This window comes from Podarcis muralis, chromosome 6 (genome assembly GCF_964188315.1).
Source record: "Podarcis muralis chromosome 6, rPodMur119.hap1.1, whole genome shotgun sequence".
NCBI classification, from domain to species: domain Eukaryota; kingdom Metazoa; phylum Chordata; class Lepidosauria; order Squamata; family Lacertidae; genus Podarcis; species Podarcis muralis.
The window spans coordinates 64,817,310-64,836,033 of NC_135660.1; the positions used below are offsets into that span (position 1 = coordinate 64,817,310).

At 43.7% G+C, this 18,724-nt stretch overlaps 1 protein-coding gene across 1 annotated transcript; it reads right to left on the reverse strand.

The window, feature by feature from the left end:
• Window positions 1–411: 411 nt before the first annotated feature.
• On the reverse strand, window positions 412–17,286 carry LOC114596709 (lysosomal acid lipase/cholesteryl ester hydrolase-like). Its single transcript, XM_028728456.2, has 9 exons — window positions 17,155–17,286; window positions 11,763–11,880; window positions 9,820–10,018; window positions 9,555–9,664; window positions 8,220–8,356; window positions 6,776–6,916; window positions 5,247–5,318; window positions 2,673–2,744; window positions 412–1,697 (listed from the first exon to the last, which is right to left on the reverse strand). Exons 1-9 carry the CDS (start codon window positions 17,272–17,274, stop codon window positions 1,464–1,466), a joined length of 1,203 nt encoding a protein of 400 aa, XP_028584289.2. The 5' UTR covers window positions 17,275–17,286; the 3' UTR covers window positions 412–1,463.
• Between the last annotated feature and the right edge of the window lie 1,438 nt (window positions 17,287–18,724).

The window sequence follows — 18,724 nt, forward strand, 5'->3', positions numbered from 1 at the left end:
AAGTATTTGCTGCTAGCTGTGTCATAGCTGTCAACTTACAGATTTGAAAATAAGGGACCAGCAGCCTCTAAAATAAGGGATCAGCAGCCAAAATGAGGGATTTTCTGGGCACAGGTATGTTCAACTTCTGAGCCCCTCCGAGCCAAAGGCAGCAAGCCCAGACAGCAGCCAAACAAAGCCTCAAGTGGTGGCTCCCATAGCGCAGCAACCCAGCAAAGGGGATGCACCAAGGAAAACCACCGTCATCTCTCCGCTGGGAAGCACTGAGCAAAGGCGAGTCCCCAGGCAATGTGGCCGATTTGATCGGCACTAGGCATGCAAGCTCCACCCCCCCAGTTGTTCTTAGACTCCTTATTGGGTGAGCAACGCAGCCAAGCAACACAGTTGGAGCCTCCCTCCTCCCTGGCCGGCAGGAAGGGAGGGAGAGGAGCTGCTTCCTTTGAAAGCCGGGAAATTTAAGGGACATCATCAGTAAGGGACAGCAGTGGGACACAGGTCTGGGATAAGGGACTTTCCCGCCAAATAAGGGACGGTTGACAGCTATGAGCTGTGTTGACAGGCCATTCTTTTCTCCGGAAGACTGAAGGAGCCAATAAGCGAGCAATTTTAGATGCCCAGAGATTATTTCGATTGTGCTGTTTGCATCCCCCCCCCCGGTGCATTTCAAATGTCAAACAGATACATCTTTCCATCTAGAGATGTACTGCAACTCCCATTATCCCTAGCTAGCAGAACCAGTGGTCAGGGATGAGGGGAACTGTAGTCCAAAAAACAGCAGGCAACCCAAGTTTGGGAAGAAACCCAGGAAACAGCTAATTAAGTTTGTTTTCTTCTCTGACCAACAACACAACAGTAAAGTAGAAAGCAGTGGGTTCCCCTCTTGGGGGTACTCAAGGGTATGTAGTACCAGAACCTTTTTTCTAGAAGAAAAGTACTAATAAAAAGAAATACCAAGATTATTTATGTCAGTGTTTCCCAAACTTGGGTCTCCAGCTGTTTTTGGACTACAACTCCCATCATCTCTAGCTAGCAGACCCAGTGGTCAGGGATGAGGGGAACTGTAGTCCAAAAAACAGCAGGCCACCCAAGTTTGGGAAGCACTGTGCTGTTTTGCCATATATGTAACTTGTTGCACCAAGGGAAAACATCTGAATATCTCTCAGCTCACACTTTTATTAAACGCTTGCCAAATTACAAAGGTATTGCAAAGAAAAGAGGTTGCGAAAGAGGGATTGATTTCTTCATCTCCAAAGCAGCATTGAGTGTAGTATATAGATTTTTCTTCTTCATCATCATCTCAGTTATTTCTATGTACAGTTGCATCAAAGATTATGGATATTGCCTGAACAAGAATATGAATATTCTCAGTGGTCAACTCAATTACAGCAGTTCTAATTGCTTTATCCATGATCTCTGTGTACATGTCCTCCTTCACTAAGACTTCCGAACATCAGTGACAAGCACTATGGATAATTCTTCATTATCTCTATGATCTCCATATACATGCGCTCAGTTGCATCAATTCCCCAGATAAAATCTAGGTGGTTCCATTCAGGAATATGCTTTTCATAAATGAGGTTAGTAATCCGTGGGCGTAATAGTTTTATATCATTTGGGTGTGCAAACAAGTCTTGCCCTCCAGTCCATATTGCGATCGGTATTTTAATATCTTCTATCCTGTATACAGGAGGCGTTGTCTGGGGATAAAACAACAGTAATGACCACTAAAAACTTCCTTCCAAGCAGATGATGTTAAAAAAAAGGCAACCTATAAAACAAAATAGGACTATACACAGGTTGCTCGTAACTTCCCTCTGGCCAGGAATCTTGAAGCAATATAGCAGAGGTCAGCAAACTTTTGCAGCAGGGGGCCAGTCTACTGTCCCTCAGGCCTTTTTTGGGGGGGTGGACTGTATTTTTTGGGGAAAATAATGAACACATTCCTATGCCCCACAAATAACCAAGAGATGCATTTTAAATAAAAGGACATATTCTACTCACGTAAAAACACGCTGATTCCTGGACTGTCCGCGGGCCAGATTGAGATGCTGATTGGGCCTGATCTGGCCCCTGGGCCTTAGTTTGCCTACCCATGCAATATAGTATAATATATCCAAAGGCAAGATTATTGGGGTACTATATATATGTAACTGAACCATTTTCACAACCAAAATCCATTTGTCAGTAGCGTATAAACTGTGTCTCAGCACACAGTATTTCTGAGAACATATATAGTTTTTCATAATCTACCTCTCAATTATTACACTTGTAAATTACAATTCCAGCCAAACGTTATTCCACATTATGTATAGTAATGTAAAAACTAGGAAAATGAAACCTATTTTAAACTACATTTAAAAACATTCAGTCAACTAGCAAGCAAAATACAAAAAACCCCCCTGTAAAATACCTCCAAATTACACACAACAGAATGTTTACTAAAATAGTGTGTAAATTTGAACACACCCAAGATAATAAAATGGACTTTAGATAACAGCAAAAAATATGCGAGGATGGGGGTTGAGCTTAGCTCCCTGACATAGGCATGCCTTTGAACATAAATCTAATGTGGTCCCCCTCTAATCTGTATTAAGTGGGAAATAGTATCAAAAAAGTTTCCATGTGCAATATACCTATTAGAGATGTTATTCTGATTTCAAACACTGCCCTACCTGATTGTACTTCTCCATATTCTTTTCCTCTGAACCATGGTCATATCCTTCAAATTGTTTTCTCAGACGCAGCTAGAAATAAATTGTGCATTTTTGTAAAATGTATAATTTCCAAAGATGCAAAAAGTGTCATATGTAGGATTTCAGCAATCTTGACAACAGCCCTGTAAGATAGGCTGCTGTTATTTATCCCTGTTCTTTGGATAGATTGCTATAATGGTCTCATTATGAATATCCGTCTATAATCATTTAATAGTTCCAGAAAACATTTTTTGAATCAACTACAGTGGTACCTTGGGTTACGTATGCTTCAGGTTACATACGCTTCAGGTTACAGACTCCGCTAACCCAGAAATATTACCTCGGGTTAAGAACTTTGCTTCAGGATGAGTATAGAAATTGTGCAGCAGCGGCGCAGCGGCAGCAGGAGGCCCCATTAGCTAAAGTGGTGCTTCAGGTTAAGAACAGTTTCAGGTTAAGAACAAACCTCCAGAACGAATTAAGTTCTTAACCCGAGGTACCACTGTATGGATTAATACACTGCTTCTTTAAAATGTTGTTTTATTTCCACATGAGTACATGGATGGAATCCCATTGCATTCTTTTCTGGGAAGTACTAGATAGAGTCAGATTTCATGTGCCACATGATCCTTTCCCTAATTCCAAACATTGGAGGAAGCTGCTTCCAGCCATTCTGTAGATAGCTACAAAATCTGCAGACACAAATAATAAACATCCTGCTGTGACAGAAGAGCTAGAATGATTGGCAGCAGGGAAGTGGAATAGGATGTTCGGCACAGTTTAAAGCAAGTAGAAAGCATGGGTTGAAAAATGACAGAGATAAGAGACTCTAGTTGTGTGTGGGAAAGTCAGAGCCCAAGGGAAAGTGAGATGGGAGAAATACAGAAAGTGAATGGGGAAGAGTTGGGTTAACTGTTTCGAAACATAAAATAGAAAGGTTAGATAAGAAAACCAGACTTCAAAGAACTGACCTGCCAAATTAGCTACCAGGCTAAGTTCAAGGTGCTGGTTTGGTGCATAAGACCCTACACAGCCTTCTCCAAAGTGTTGCAAAAGACAATCAGATAAAGAAAATGCGATGGTGGGAGGAGGGGATCTGGACTTGGCTGATTCAGAGCTGCAGGGTAGAATCTCAGCAACACTCTCCAGTTACAGGGCTCACACTGTTTCTTAGAAAAAGTTGGTCCAGCCTCTGTTTTGTCCAGCCTTTGATTTCTCTCTCTCCTCCCCCATTCCCAATCAATCCCAGATTCCTGTGTCTGTGTGTATGTGAAGTTTGATGTGTGTGTCTTAGCCTTATGGTTACATAGGTGGTGTCACACTTCCCTTACGACTATCCCTCATTTTGGTCCTACTTTTTAAGGTAAGGTTTATTTATAGCTGCATTCTGCTTCATGTACTTCTCCTTATTAGTACTTCTATCTTGTATGCATGCATGTGCAGCGGTGTAGCTAGCCGCTCGGGTGCCTGGTGAGGGGTGTGTGTCCTGCAGCCAGGGGTGGGCGAGCCTCTCTGCCGCGTGGAGCCTCTCCGCCGCCTCCCCCTCAGCTGTAGGGCAGCTGAGGGAAAGGCGGTAGGCAGAAGCAAGTCCCACGCTGCCATTTCAGGCAGTGTGGAACCTGCAGGCACCTAAGCCACCACGTCGCTCCTAAAAAATTTCATGAGGCCATTTTTAAAAACAAAAAAGCCCTCATTTTGTCACACACACCCCAGTAATGACACCCGGGGTGGTGTGCACCCCCCCGCACCCCCTTCCTCCACCACTGTGCATGTGTGAGTAAGTCTTGTGAGCAAACTGCACACAGTCCAATACATATACAGAACAGACCAGGGGTACAGGTGGCACTGTGATCTAAACCACTGTGCCTCTTGGGGCTTGCCAATCAGAAGGTCGGTGGTTCAAATCTCTGTGACGGAGTGAGCTCCCGTTGCTCTGTCCCAGCTCCTGCCAACCTAGCAGTGTGAAAGCACACCAGTGCAAGTAGATAAATGGGTACCGCTGAGGCAGGAAGCTAAACGGCCATTCTGTGCCCTCTGGCTTCCGTCAAGGTGTTCCGTTGAGCAAGAAGTGGTTTAGCCATGCTGACCACATGACCCGGAAAACTGTCTGTGGATAAATGCCAGCTCCCTCGGCCTGAAAGCAAGATGAGTGCTGCAACCCCATAGTTGTGTGTGTGTGTGTGTGCTTCAGTCATTAAAAAAAATATATCTTTTGGGGAAAAAACGGGAATTGTAAAGCTGACTAGCACGAAAGTCCTTGCATGGAGCTACCTTTCTGAAATTTCAATTACACATGGGGAGGAAACCCCCAAACAGGGGCATTTCCCCCTTGCATGCCTCCCCCTTCCTCTCAAGTTGGCTCAGGGTGGGTGTGGGTGTCAAGAGGACCCATGGAACAACTTGGGGGGAGGAGGAGAGTGGGGATCATTTTGTTTGGTAAACCAAAATGCTTGTCTTGCCAGATCAATTGACACAGCACTATGATGAATTTCTTCAATGGCATTTTAATAAATTTAAAATTGAATAAGCATGATATTTGAAAATTCAATATACCTGTTTCCAATGAAACACATTTTGCATTGATGTTCCAGCAGGAGAATGGCTTCCATACACGTCCATACGGCTCTGAAATAAAACAGTCTACATGGCTTACGATGCTATGATGCTCTGTTCTGGAAGGCTCACCTGATATTTACACTTTTCCCTTTTCAACAGCAGGCAAAGACCTTTCTTTTTCCCAGAGAAATGAATATACAACAGTCATGATGTCTGAAAATGAGGTACAGATAGAGTCCAACAACAACTAGAGGACCACAGGTTTGCCAGCCCAGTCTGACTGTAGGACTAGAATTCAAAGGGAATCTGTGGTTCAGACATGCTGCAGGAAGCTCACAGTCCATTAGGGCTTTCTGCCTATCCATTTCAGCTTCTCATCCGTAGTGCAAGAGTGCATGTGTACCTACAGGAAGCCTCTTGGATTGACAGGGGTCAACAAAATAGCCATGCTGGATTAGATGCATTTGCATGACTTCCCCATGAATGCATAGCAATACACAACAATACTTTGTGCACAGAATTAGAGGGAAAGTGATGCAGATCTGTGTTCCTTCCTGAGAACTTGTGTGATGAAACAAATGTTCATCATAAAGGTGGAATGGGAATTCTTTGCTACCCCTAGACAGAGGAGAGAAATGGTAATCCATTTCCACATTTCAATAATTTCAACCTGGAAGCTTTTACATAACAAAGCTTAAGCACTCATTAAGCTTAGATATAATATATTCTCAACTCCAGCAACCCCAAACAATCTATATGTCATAGATGTTTTTAATTATTTACAATATGCTTTTAATTTATTTTAAATTCTATTGTTCTACCATTGATGTGCTCCCTCTAGGGAGGAAGGATGAGGTAGGAATTTTTTATTTATTTATTCGTTGTTGTTGTCTCTAATCCAACAACAGGAAGTACCTCAAAGTCACATGTGCCCAAGCTTAAGCCTATGCATGTTTGCTCATCATAAACTCACCTGGGATTGCAGGGCTAGTTTTCAAGAGAAAGAATCACCCTTCAGGGGCAGAAGGTCTTGCCCTGCCCTTGCCACTTGGACTGCAACTCACTTCAGGGGATTGGGTGTGTAACATATAAGCAATGGCAACAATATAGTGACTGTGCATAAAGCTCCAGGACCAGGTCCATGTTGTCTGTCTGGTATCTACCCAGCTCACTGCGAACCCATTTTAGTGGTCAGTGGGTGGCAGTGCCACGTTTGAATGGGAGCCAAGCTTTGCCCCCACCCCCAGTGGCCACCTGCCATTTTGATTTACCTAAAATTTAATTCCCATAAATCTATGAAATTGCTTTGTGTGTGTTCTGGGGACCATCAATAACACTGAGCCAAGAGCACCCTGAAATCTGGTGCTGTCCCTGCCGGCAACTCTTTTGTTGTTGTTTTTGGTATGTGTCATGGTTCCAGCTTGACTTCCAGGTTCATCAGTCTCTTTCCTTTATACCTAACCTACTTAAACACAAGCTCCCCTAAAATTTCCATTAAGTGTTACAAAGACAAGAATATAACTTACCAGGTTGAAATTGGGAGTGTTATATCCAGCAATAAAGGAAATAACTTTGGCACAATATTTAGACTGATAAGTGCAAAACCTAGAGACTGGCGTTTTCCAATGTATAGCGTAATCAAAAACATTTTTCTGGCCAAATATTGCCTGAAAAATAATATATTTGAAATTAGCTACCACTAAACCAAATAAAGACCAACACCCTATTCCCACAGAGTCCCACTGTTGTGGAACGTGTATGGAGGCAGGAGGGAGGGAAGTCTATAGTGGTTTCTCAGGCTGCTACTGGGTTGCCAGTAGATGCCCATTTTGCAACTGGCACTGCCAGGATGTGGAAGAGGAGCCAGCCAAGCTGCATCATTCCATAGCACTTAAGTGCCTTTCCTGCTTCCTATGTCATTATGTAGCATAGCTCATTTCCTATTTTCTATTAGCATCATTTTCAAATAGACAGAGGGCTGCTTAAAGTCCTGATGCCACAAGTCCAGCCCTGCTGCCAATGAGCAGAGGGAGGGAGGGAGGCAGCTCCAAAGCCCAGGAAGGAGAGCCCAGATGTGCTTCAAGCACCTCCTGCTCTCCAGCTCAGGTTCCTCTCAGGGCATTTCCGCTGCTTCCAGATGACACCTCAGCTGGAGCTGCTTCACAATTCCCTCAGTGGTACTGTGCTTGGGAGGAAGAGCATTTGCTATGCAAACTCTCCTGCCCACACTGGATAGGGGAGACCTCCCAACCTGCAACACAAACCAGGCTGCATGCCTTTTCCTTCATTGCAAATGTCAATGAGACTGCAGTAGGACCAGCAAATATGGCAGGTTGGGTTGGACAAGAGAATAACTGCTGTGGCTGGGGATAGTGGCCAGAGTGCTGAAGGGGCCCAAGAGATCCCTCATACCTGACAGTGCCACTTCCTGCTTTGCCTCCCCCCACCATAGATCTAATGGGACACTCCTTAGTAAATTATAAGAAACTGTTACAGCACTCTTAGGGCCTTAGGGAAGAATAGCGGGGCACGCTGAGTTTGGCAAACAAATGAGAGCAGGGTGATGGCACTAGCATATACGTATGTGTGTGTGTGTGTGCGTGCGCGCACGCACGCACGCACGCACACACACACACACGGACTATGAATATAGATCTTTACTCAACTCTGTGCCTAATCTGTGCTCATATAAATAGTGCCCAGAAGAAGAAGAAGAAGAGTTTGGATTTGATATCCCGCCTTTCACTCCCCTTCAGGAGTCTCAAAGCGGCTAACAATCTCCTTTCCCTTCCTCCCCCACAACAAACACTCTGTGAGGTGAGTGGGGCTGAGAGACTTCAAAGAAATGTGACTGGCCCAAGGTCACCCAGCAGCTGTATGTGGAGGAGCGGAGACGCGAACCCGGTTCCCCAGATTACGAGACTACCGCTCTTAACCACTACACCACACTGGCTCTCAAGAAAGACTTACGTGCATGATCATCTCAGGAATACGCGCTAGGTTTGTGAGTGGGGTTGTGCAAAATGTCACTGTGGCTACAGGTGCCAAAGCAAAAAATACTTTGATTCTTTCAGCCAGTTTTGGCCGAGTAGAGAATCCTATGAAACCTGAGAAAAGAAAATTTATCCTAAATCAGCAAGCTGTCAAATTCTTCACCTTTACTTATAGTCCTTGCAGTTGATAAAAATGTAATTGTCTTCCTTCATGTTGAGTGCCTTTAGCTTTATATCCCATTCCTGTTGGGCCTTTTAATGGCTAGTTGGTGTCTTGGGGGGTTGGAATGGTCATGTTAGTTTATGCTGGTTTTCATAATATTTTGTACTGTCTAAAATGGAATTCAATGCCTGTTTTTAATCTGGTTTTTAAAATGTATTATGATTTATTTGTGTTCATTTTTGTAAGTCACTTTGGGAAGCATTTTGATTGAAAACCAAAATATAAATCTTTTAAATAAAGAAGGGGAGCCTTGCTGAATGCAAGGGGGTGGATAGCTCAGTTCCACTTGCTGCTCTGCCCTTTTTAACTAGGATGATGTACATTGGTCCATGTGATGGCTGTCTGAGATACCTGTCCAAGAATGTGGAGAGAAGCTCCTATCCAGTGTAGATTGGGGATAGGGAACCTGTTGCCTTCCAGAACATGTTGGACCCCCGGCCTGGATGACTAATGGTCAAGTATAATGGGAGTGACAGTGTAACAACAAACATTATGAGGGCCACAAGTTCTCCATCCCTGGTGTGAACAGTACTGAGCTATGTGCATCCACGGTTTGTATCAGGCAATTTCCTACTGAACCAGGGGTGGGAAAGTGGATTCTGCTGACAAGTTAGAGACTCAACATTCTCACTCCCCGATACGGCACATTTGATGCCAGTGATGTCGAGTTGAAACCTGCAGCTGCAAAGGAAGACTCAGGAGCACAGATTTTCCCTTTCTTCCTCTAGAGCCCTGCATTTAAACCAAGCCATGGCTGTAGGGGAAGATTCTCTCTTTGCAGCCACAATTTGAAATCAAGTTGTGGCTCTGGCTTCAAAGAACAAACTGGGAGTTCCTTCCAAGCGCAGTGGTTCTTCCATCCCAGGACTGCGCTTTTTGAATCTGGCACCTTTTTGGCCTCAGAAAAAGGCACCCAATTCAAAAAACAAACAAACACCCAAATCATAGCAGAAGCTGGCTGTATGCTGTGCTTCCCCCTGACAGCTTTGTTTCTTTCTAGACCTGGTTTTTCTCAGTGTGTCATTGGAACAATATCTCCACATCCCATTGTGATGCTCATGTGAAAACAGCCTGCATTCTGTAACATACCACTTGTGGAGCCTTCAGAATGGCCTATGTAATATAGTTGTTCCTGCCCGGTTTTATTCAGAATGAAGTGTATAACAGCTGGAAGGTCATAGTATCCCATCTCATGAAAACTAGAGAGAGAAATGCACACAATAATGCACGAGCAAGCATTGGTGATGTATTAGCATTAGTAATGGATAAACAAGAAGCAAGGATTAGCACAAACCAAAGAAAAATATCTACATGGATAATGTGATGACATAATCCACCATCTTTGTTTTCTTACCTAAACTCCCAGAATTTCTTTTCATTTCTTCTCATTGTTTTATGATTTGAAGACCAAAGATTTCCTCTGCTGTTTCCAAGCCAAACATCATACCCAGTGTCTGCTAGTATGAAACCCAAACTGTTGCTGGGCAAGTTCGAAATCCAGTGGGTAGCATCTCCAAGCAAAGCATGTTGCAAAAACACACTGGGCCGTGGACCTGTAAAATAGTAAGAGATGCTTTGTTAATGGCCTGTTATATTCTATATGAGGGACTCCAATTTTCAGTGTGGGAAGGAAACAATTTGATGTATTCTTCTTATTAACTTATTTATTTATACCCCACCTTTTCCCATGATGGGTCTCAAGGCAACTTACAGATAAAACCAAGAACTGCTTAAAACATAGAAAAATCAACCATTACTATACAATTAAATATTGCTAGAATTATAAACTATATACATATATAAAATCTGTTTAAAACATACCAGCAATTACAAGAAAAATGGCATGGCACCAGCCCTTTCATTAAAAGCAGCCAATTCCCAATTGCCTGTTGGAACAAGATTAACTTCACCGGCTGGCAGAAGGACAGCAAGGATGGAGCCAGTCTAGCTTCCCTAGGGAGTTCCGAGTCTGGGAGCAGTCACCAAGAAGGCCCTCTCCCAGTTCACCACCAAACATGCCTGTCAAGGTGGTGGGATGGAGAGAAAGTCCTCTCCAAAAAATTTCAAAACCTGGGCACGTTAATATGAGGGAATACCATTTTTTTCAGATAGCTTGGACCTAAGCTGTGTAGGGCTTTATAGGTCATATACAGTACATTGCATGGCTGTCCTTCTGCTAGCGTGTGTCACTGAGGCCAAATCAGATGTCTCAAGGAATGGGCACACTTGGCGCACTAGCTTTAACTGTGCAAATGTACTCCTGGCCACCACAGAGACCTGAGCAGCCATGCTTCCAGGAGCATTCCCGAATTGCGAATCTGTGTCTTCACAGGTTGAATCCCTATTTCCTGTTCTGCCTTCTGACTGACTAAAAGTACCCCTGTTTTGTCTGGATTAAGTTTCAGTTTGTTCACCCTCATCTATTACTGATGACAGACACTGGTTTAGAACCAAGATTGCTTCCTTGGATTTAGGTGGAAAGTCAAAATAGAGCTGGGTGTCACCAGCATACTGGTAACACTGAGCCCCCAAATGCCGGACACCCTCTCCTGGCAGTTTCATGTAAATGTTTCAATAGCATGGGGGACAGAAGAAAACCCTGAGGGACACTGAAGGCCAATGGCCATCGTGTCAAACAGGAGTCCCCAGACCATCTCTTGGGTTTGCCCCTTCAGGAAGGAACAGAGCCATTGTAAAACATTGCCTCCCAATCTCATCCTTGCAAAGCAACCCAGAAGGATATCATGGTCAATGGGACTGAAAGGCACTGAGAGGTCCAGCAGAACCAACAGGGACACACTACCTTTGTCCAGTTCCTGGTGTAAGTCATCCACTAAGATGACCAAAGCTGTTTTTGTCCCATAACCAGGCCTGAAACCAGATTGAAATGGATCTGGATCATCCAATTAACTGTCAATGGAAGTTAGTCCAATTCACATCTTTACTTGTTCTGCCCAAGACACTTCATTTGAAATGTGTAGATCACAATGTTCAAGAGGCTTTGCTTCACATATGGCACGACAATGCATTTTTCCTGTGTTGCCCTTGCATACCAATGTCCGTTATTAACTTGTTTGCAAATGTCAACATTACTCTAGAATTGAGCTGCAAACCTTCACTTACCAGATAATCAATGAAGGGACTAATTAATGGACTCAACACTTAATTCCTATTTAATTAAACAGTGCTTAATTACACACAGTTGGGATTAGGATTATAGCCAAAATTTGCAAAACTGAGGGTGGGATGGGGTAGGGCTTGTCAGTGTTATGGTGTTACCCTTTCCCACGGCATTACCTTTGTCTGCATCACAGTATCTTCCACAAGGTATTCTGTTGATTGTAAGTATATATCCGTCTTCTGTCTCAACATGGTGTTCCTCACTTGGGTATCCATGATAATGGATAATCTCACTCTGGGGAGAAAACAGAATGGGTTTGCTTGAAGGCATCTCCTTTGTACTTAAGTGCTGTCCATCCTTCCTTCTGCCCACCTGTCTCTGTTAGCAAGTAGGTGCACCATCAGTAGGGAAATTCACCATAGCTGAGTTTCCAGCTTCACCCAAGCAGATAGAAAGTAGCTACAAGGAGCTCTGCCATGAGCTAGAGGGAGCCCTGGCCGGCAAAGCATCAAGGGAAGTTTTAGCCTCAACCATGACATACGCTCCCACATTTCTCCAATTAAAATACAGATCCTATTTATTATTAATAATATTTATATTTATATATTTATATTTATATTATTTATATTTATATTTATATTTATATTTATATTTATATTTATATTTATATTTATATTTATATCTATATCTATATCATCTATATCTATATTTATATTTATATTTATATCACACCCATCTGACTGGGTTGCCCCAGTCACTCTGGGCAGCTTCCAACCTATATAAAAATGTAATAAAACATTAATAGTTCATCAAATTAATAGTCAAATTCATCCTTCAGGGATCCACTGCCATCCCCACTTAACTCACCAACAGGAACAGGAACAGGCAGGAGCCCAAGGTGTTGGGGGACATGTGGGTAGAGGAAGCAAGTGGGGAGGAGAAGGAGGATCCAAGAGAAGGGGCCAGTGAGTTGTGGGGTGCTGTGCCCCTCATGGTGGAGGAAGAGGGGAGTCAGAAGGAAGAGACCTGGCAGCCAGAGACAGGGGAGACAAGGAGAAGGAGGAGAAAGCGCTGCAGGAGGCCTCAGATCCTGTAGATACTGAGAGTCATGGCTTTGGAAACCTCTAGGTCAGGCTTCCTCAACCTCGGCCCTCCAGATGTTTTGAGACTACAGTTCCCAGCATCCCTGACCACTGGTCCTGCTAGCTAGGGATCATGGGAGTTGTAGGCCAAAAACATCTGGAGGGCCGAGTTTGAGGAAGCCTGCTCTGGGTTCTCTCCTCTGCTGTCTCCATCCTCAAGGAAGGTGCTGAAGGACTGGAAACAGCAAGAGCTGCTATTGAGGAGGTGATTGAGCAAGCTATAGCAGGCAAGGTGGGAAGGAAGCATGCAGTAGTAGGTGTCTTGACAGCTGTGTAGCAGGGAGTGTTTTTGAATGTTAGTAGCTGAGGTAACCAAGTGCTTTGCCAATGAAGAACTAAAGATCCTGTTGCTCATCCTCATAGAATCTTAGAGCTGGAAGTGATTTATTTTCAAATTCAAAATTCTTTTGCCTCAATCCTTTTATTTTCCTCTCTATTTAATTTCTTGTAATATAATGTTGCAAGTGATTAAATTATGACAAACACAATAGAATATTGTGTTTGTAGTAATTTAATTTCTTATAATATTTCTTTTTTTGAATTATGGTGCTAGAGGAGACTCTTGAGAGTCCCATGGACTGCAAGAAGATCAAACCTATCCATTCTGAAGGAAATCAGCCCTGAGTGCTCATTGGAAGGACAGATTGTGAAGCTGAGGCTCCAATACTTTGGCCAACTCATAAGAAGAGAAGACTCCCTGGAAAAGACCCTGATGTTGGGAAAGATTGAGGGCACAAGGAGAAGGGGACAACAGAGGACGAGATGGTTGGATGGTGTTCTTGAAGCTACAAAGATGAGTCTGACCAAACTGCAGGAGACAGTGGAAGACAGCAGTGCCTGGCGTGCTCTGGTCCATGGGGTCACAAAGAGTCGGACACGACTAAACAACAACAACAGCAACACAATATTTCTTTATTTCTAGGTTTTTGTAATAAATCTTTTTCTTTCCTTACTAACTCATTTACTTTTTCCAGTTTTTAAATTTCATTTGAATTTTTCAAATATGCATTTTGCTTTATTAGGTAGCTGCTTAGGACTGCCTGACTTGTGTCCCAGACCCTCCTCGAAGTAGAAGAAAGAGAGGAAGGTGAAGAAGTAGATAGTTAGAGATGAAGAGGAGCAAGAAGGAAAGGAGGAGGAGGGAAGAAAGGAAGGGAAGGAAAAGAGAAGATTTAGGGGGGGGAGGTTTAAAAGTTGACATTCTACTAGTTCTCCAAAGTCTTTTTTATATTTTCTCACAAATGATGTGACTTTCATTACTTCCACACATTTTTGTTTCTTTCCCTTGTATGTAAAGAGAATTCCCTCTGGATGTTCCCACCGGAATGAAAGAGCTTCTGTCAAGAATTTGTGTTCACTCCTTTTTTAAAAAGAACCTTATCGGGATTTCATTCAAGTTGATAATTCTTTGTTCCTCAATTATCAGTCCTTTCTGAAAGTGCGCCTGCAGTACATTATTTTTGAAGCTTCTGGAATTGAATACCACTAAACAGCTGGTGATTTCTTACTTTAACATAGGGTGATTCACTCTGAAAATCATGTGGCAACTGTAGTACTGCCGATTCCACCAATCAAAGTGATTGAGTGGGCACATCTAGTAGGCAAACTGTTCCCAAGTTCTGTTGGGCTTTATATACTAATTGTAACACCTTGAACTTGGCCCAGTAGCAAATTGGCGACCAGTGCTGATTTCTGAGCACAGGTGTTATATGCTGATATAGCCTCACTCCTGCCAGCAATCGTGTTGCAGCTTCTAGGTCAAACACAAGGCAAGCCCCACTTAGCATGCATTGCAGTAATCCAGTATTGAAGTAACCATTGCATGAACCACTGTGGTAAGGCTTTCCCAGCCCAGGAATGGCCACAGCTGTTAAATCAGTTGAAGCTGGTGAAAAGCAGTTCTAGCCACTGAGGCTACCTGAGCCTCCAGTGACAGAGCTGGATCCAGAAGCATCCCCAAACAGTGAACCCGCTCCTTCAGGGTGAGTGCAGCCTCATTCACAGTAGGCAACTGGTTAAATTTTCAGACATGGGAGCTTCTTACCAATGGTGCCTCCTTCTTGCCAGGATTCAAGTTCAGCTTGGTTTTTTTCCATCCATTTCACCTCTCCCAATGGCTTCATGTAGATAGCCACCAGCGGGCTGAAAGGCCCTCTCCCAATGCTACTGTCTGGACTTGGTCATGAAGGTAGGATTGGAACCACTGTAATGCAGTGCCCCAAATTTGAGTTCCTCGGAGCTGGTCCACGAGTATACCATAATCAATAGTATCAAGTGCCAACAAGAGATCAAAAAGGAGCAAGGTCACATTCCTCCATCCCACTCTCTGAAAAGGTCATCCATCAGGGTGACCAAGGCCAGTCCTGAACTCACCTGTGTCCTCCAAGAATGTCTTCAGTTGCTCCACCACTTTTCCCCAAAAGGGGATATTGACCACTGACTGGTAGCTGTTCTAATCCAAAGCATCTAGACCATTTCTCCTTAGGAGAAGTCTAGACCATTTCTCCTTAGGAGAAGTCACACTACTACCTCTTTCAATGCAGCAAGAACCTCCCTCTCATGCTGTGAAGCATTAACCACACTCTTGACCCAACCAACCAATAAGCCCCCCTCTGCTAGATTTAGGAGGGACAGGGGGCAAGGGGGCATGTGGTTGGATGCAACTGCCCTGAGATCTAAGAATAGTTTCACCTGCATCAGGTGAAACTGATCCCACAAAACAGGAGTTGCAACAAGTGCCGAGTCAACATTACTCTGGAGAAACCTGATGCTCAAAGTGCATAAGCCAGTTGATCACAGTGGGTCTTTGAGGGCTCCAGAGGTCCCTCCCTCACACTCAGTAAGCCCCAGATCATACAAAATAACTCCAATACGAGGGTGCAAAATGAGCATTTTCGCTGCCTGTATTGCCACATAGTAGGCAGGATTATGTGTTCTTTTTGGCAGCAGAGCAAGAATTGTGCTACTTTTAGTTTCTGTCTGGCTAGTTTCATAGCTTGGAGCTCCTCGGAGTACTAAGGAGCTGCTCGGGCTCTAAACTGCTGGAGAGGACACTCAGGAGCCTAACCTGTCAACTGCCTGTTTTGTCTCCTGGTTCCATAGGAAGAGCAGGGCTTCAAAGCTGGATCACCAGCTTTTCCCCTGGAAAGTATCCCACAGCATCCAGGAACATTTCAGGTTCCACTCACTCTCTGACAGCAGGTCATCTGAGGTGAAGATTTCTGAGTATGCATGTTAAACATTTTTTTTTCATGGGTTTAACTGAAAAGCAAATAAGCAACCAAGCAAATATAACTAAGTGGCTGGGAGCTGAGTAATTTACCAAAGGGTGGTTGACAAATTTACAAAAACAAAAAACCAAAAAACCAAGGTTTCCTTTTCATTGGAAAAATATGAGAATAGCAGTTTGGGGCCAGAAGTTCAACTGTAACTTCTAATGATCCATTGCTGTGCTGCTAGAGGTTCTGGAAGCTGTGATGGGACTGTGGGGAGTTACTGTACAGAAGCAGGAGGAAAAAGGATTTTGAGATTACTGTAGTATATTGTGTGCATGTGTGGCAGACCAGCTGAGGATTTGGCAACCAAAAAGGCAACCTGGGCTACTCTCCCCACCCCCATTTTAAAAACTTGGACATAAGTCTATACTGCAGCAATCCAGGCACTGATTGCATAATTTTGGCAGCTCCCTAAGGGGCATTATGTACCCAACAGAGGCATTATCTTAAATCCTTGACAAATTTCCTTGTTGCTTGGCAGAAAATCCTACTGCTTAAGACAGAACTAGTCATTTCCCCCAAAATCTCAGTATGTGTATTCTCCCAGCACAGAATCATCTCCTATCCAAAAACCTCTCCTTTGACATGGATTTGGTGAGAACAAAGTGTATTTAAGAGCTGCGTTTTAGACAGAAAGATGGTGTTCCAACCAGGTACCTATGCTCCTAAAGATTCAAGTCTGGATTTGGACCACAGGCCTGAAGGGGGTTTCTGTTGCTTCAGGGTAAAAGCTGGTATTGCCTTCCTGCTTTTTGGTCAGAGTTCCTTTACAGATGCAGCTGTATTTCTCACACCACTCTTGGAGAGTCTCATGATCTACTGACTGAGCCATCCCTTATTTGATGCCCAATACCCCTGGACCTGTGTCCCCAAAGCCCTGGATGGTGTCTCCTCTGTTACTAAGCCTTTCCTCAGAACCTACCTAGGTTAATCCCCTCATTTCTATGCACTACCTTTGTAGGTCAGTCTGTAAACAAGCCTGTGCCAATGTGCCTGATGGCATCACCCTTCCCTCTTTATTACTACCCATAGATACTTACTAGTAGTATCTGAAATAGCCCCTAGTACTTTGGCACAAGCACTGGTGATTCCTTTTTATCTCTCTTAGTTTAATGACAAAGAAATAGCAGTCAAAAGTATGTCTTACTTACAACATTCATAAAACACTCAGGATCCACTGTATCTGCAGTCACAGGTTTTTCTGAAGCTTTGAATTCTTCTGAAGTGTAAATTCCTTGGCACAAACATGCTGCCATAATAAAGCCCCACATCTTCAACCTGTATGGAACAATGCTGTTGCATAACAATAACAACAACAGTAGTAGTAGTAGTAGTAGTAGTAGTAGTAGTAGTAGTATCATATGTGGTTCCTGCAGATTTAAAGCAGGAATGATGTGCCCAAAACTTTTGGTTAACATGAAAGAAAATTCTGAAACCAATGTAATTCCCTGGTGGATCCTTTTTGACATAAAGACGGAGATGTAAGAATGTGTTGGGAATGGGGGCGGGGATGTAAAACAGATAGGAAAACTATGACCTTGGATAACATGTGATCAGAGCATCATTTAAAGCATTTCTCTGTCTCTGAGATTCATGCTGAAATAATTAAAAAATAAATATCAGTTGGACTCTTATGTTGTTTCCCAGCATTTTCTTTCCTTGCTCAAATTTGGGAACAATGGGGAAAACCACACCAGTTCCTGGTAGCTTTATCTGTGGTTAGGGGGATGTGTTGAGGGACTGGTAAAGTTTTGGATCCTTCAGATCCAAGTCTTCCTCTGGTTTGCCCTCAGCATGTTGCAAATCTCTCACCAGGCACCAGCTCCCTCTTCTTTTAAGGTCCTTCTGATACTGCAGCTCCAAAATTTGCAGTCCAAGGGCCATGGAAGTTTCTGTGGTGATGTGTAGGGGAGCTACAGCATCTGATCTCGCTCTTCTAGATCAACTATCTCTATCTCTCTCTGCTCTTGGGGAGGGAGATCCAGTGATTCCTAAGTCCCCTGGAATTTCAGGGATGTAGCACTACAAGTCTCTGTTTTCAAGACCTGTGTGGTTCCACTAACAAAACTTCCCAGTCACCTTCATGCATTGTATGCATACAGTGGTTCTGAAAAATACACACCCCCCCAATGGGGGAGAAGTCTTCTGTTCACCATTCCCAGAGCACTGCCTCATCATCTAAAATATTTCAAAAGCCTGAACTATTATTTTTGTTGATCAGAGTAGCTTCTTTTCTCCAAGCCTAGAACTATATTTCCCGGAGTTAACACCCCCCCCCCCCATGGAAGGAAATCTATATATACAAACAGACTACTCACCTAAAGCAGGATTCTCACCCTTCTTTGTTACAGTTGCAATTTTTTATTTTGGGCTAGAGTTCCTAAAGTGCAATTGCTAACGTTATTTGGACAGCTTAAGTTATTAGGCGAGTTTGTCGTCCTCTCTCAAAAGAAGTGCAGAGACCCGACTGAGCTTCGCAGAAGCGTTTATAAAACGGGAGTGTGCTAAAAGCTCTGGATGAATAGCAGTCCTCCAGAAGGTACATCGGAGGGTTACTCTCTTACGCCGGGCAGCGTCGCCGCCCACTCTCCCGTTTGCCGGATTGGGCGTGACTCGGGAGCGGAGCTGCAACCAGGCACGCTCCTTCTGGCGCGGAGCCCGGCTCAGTTGAAGGAGCCTGCTGTGACGCCACCACAAAATTGCGGCCGGGGCCACGCCACC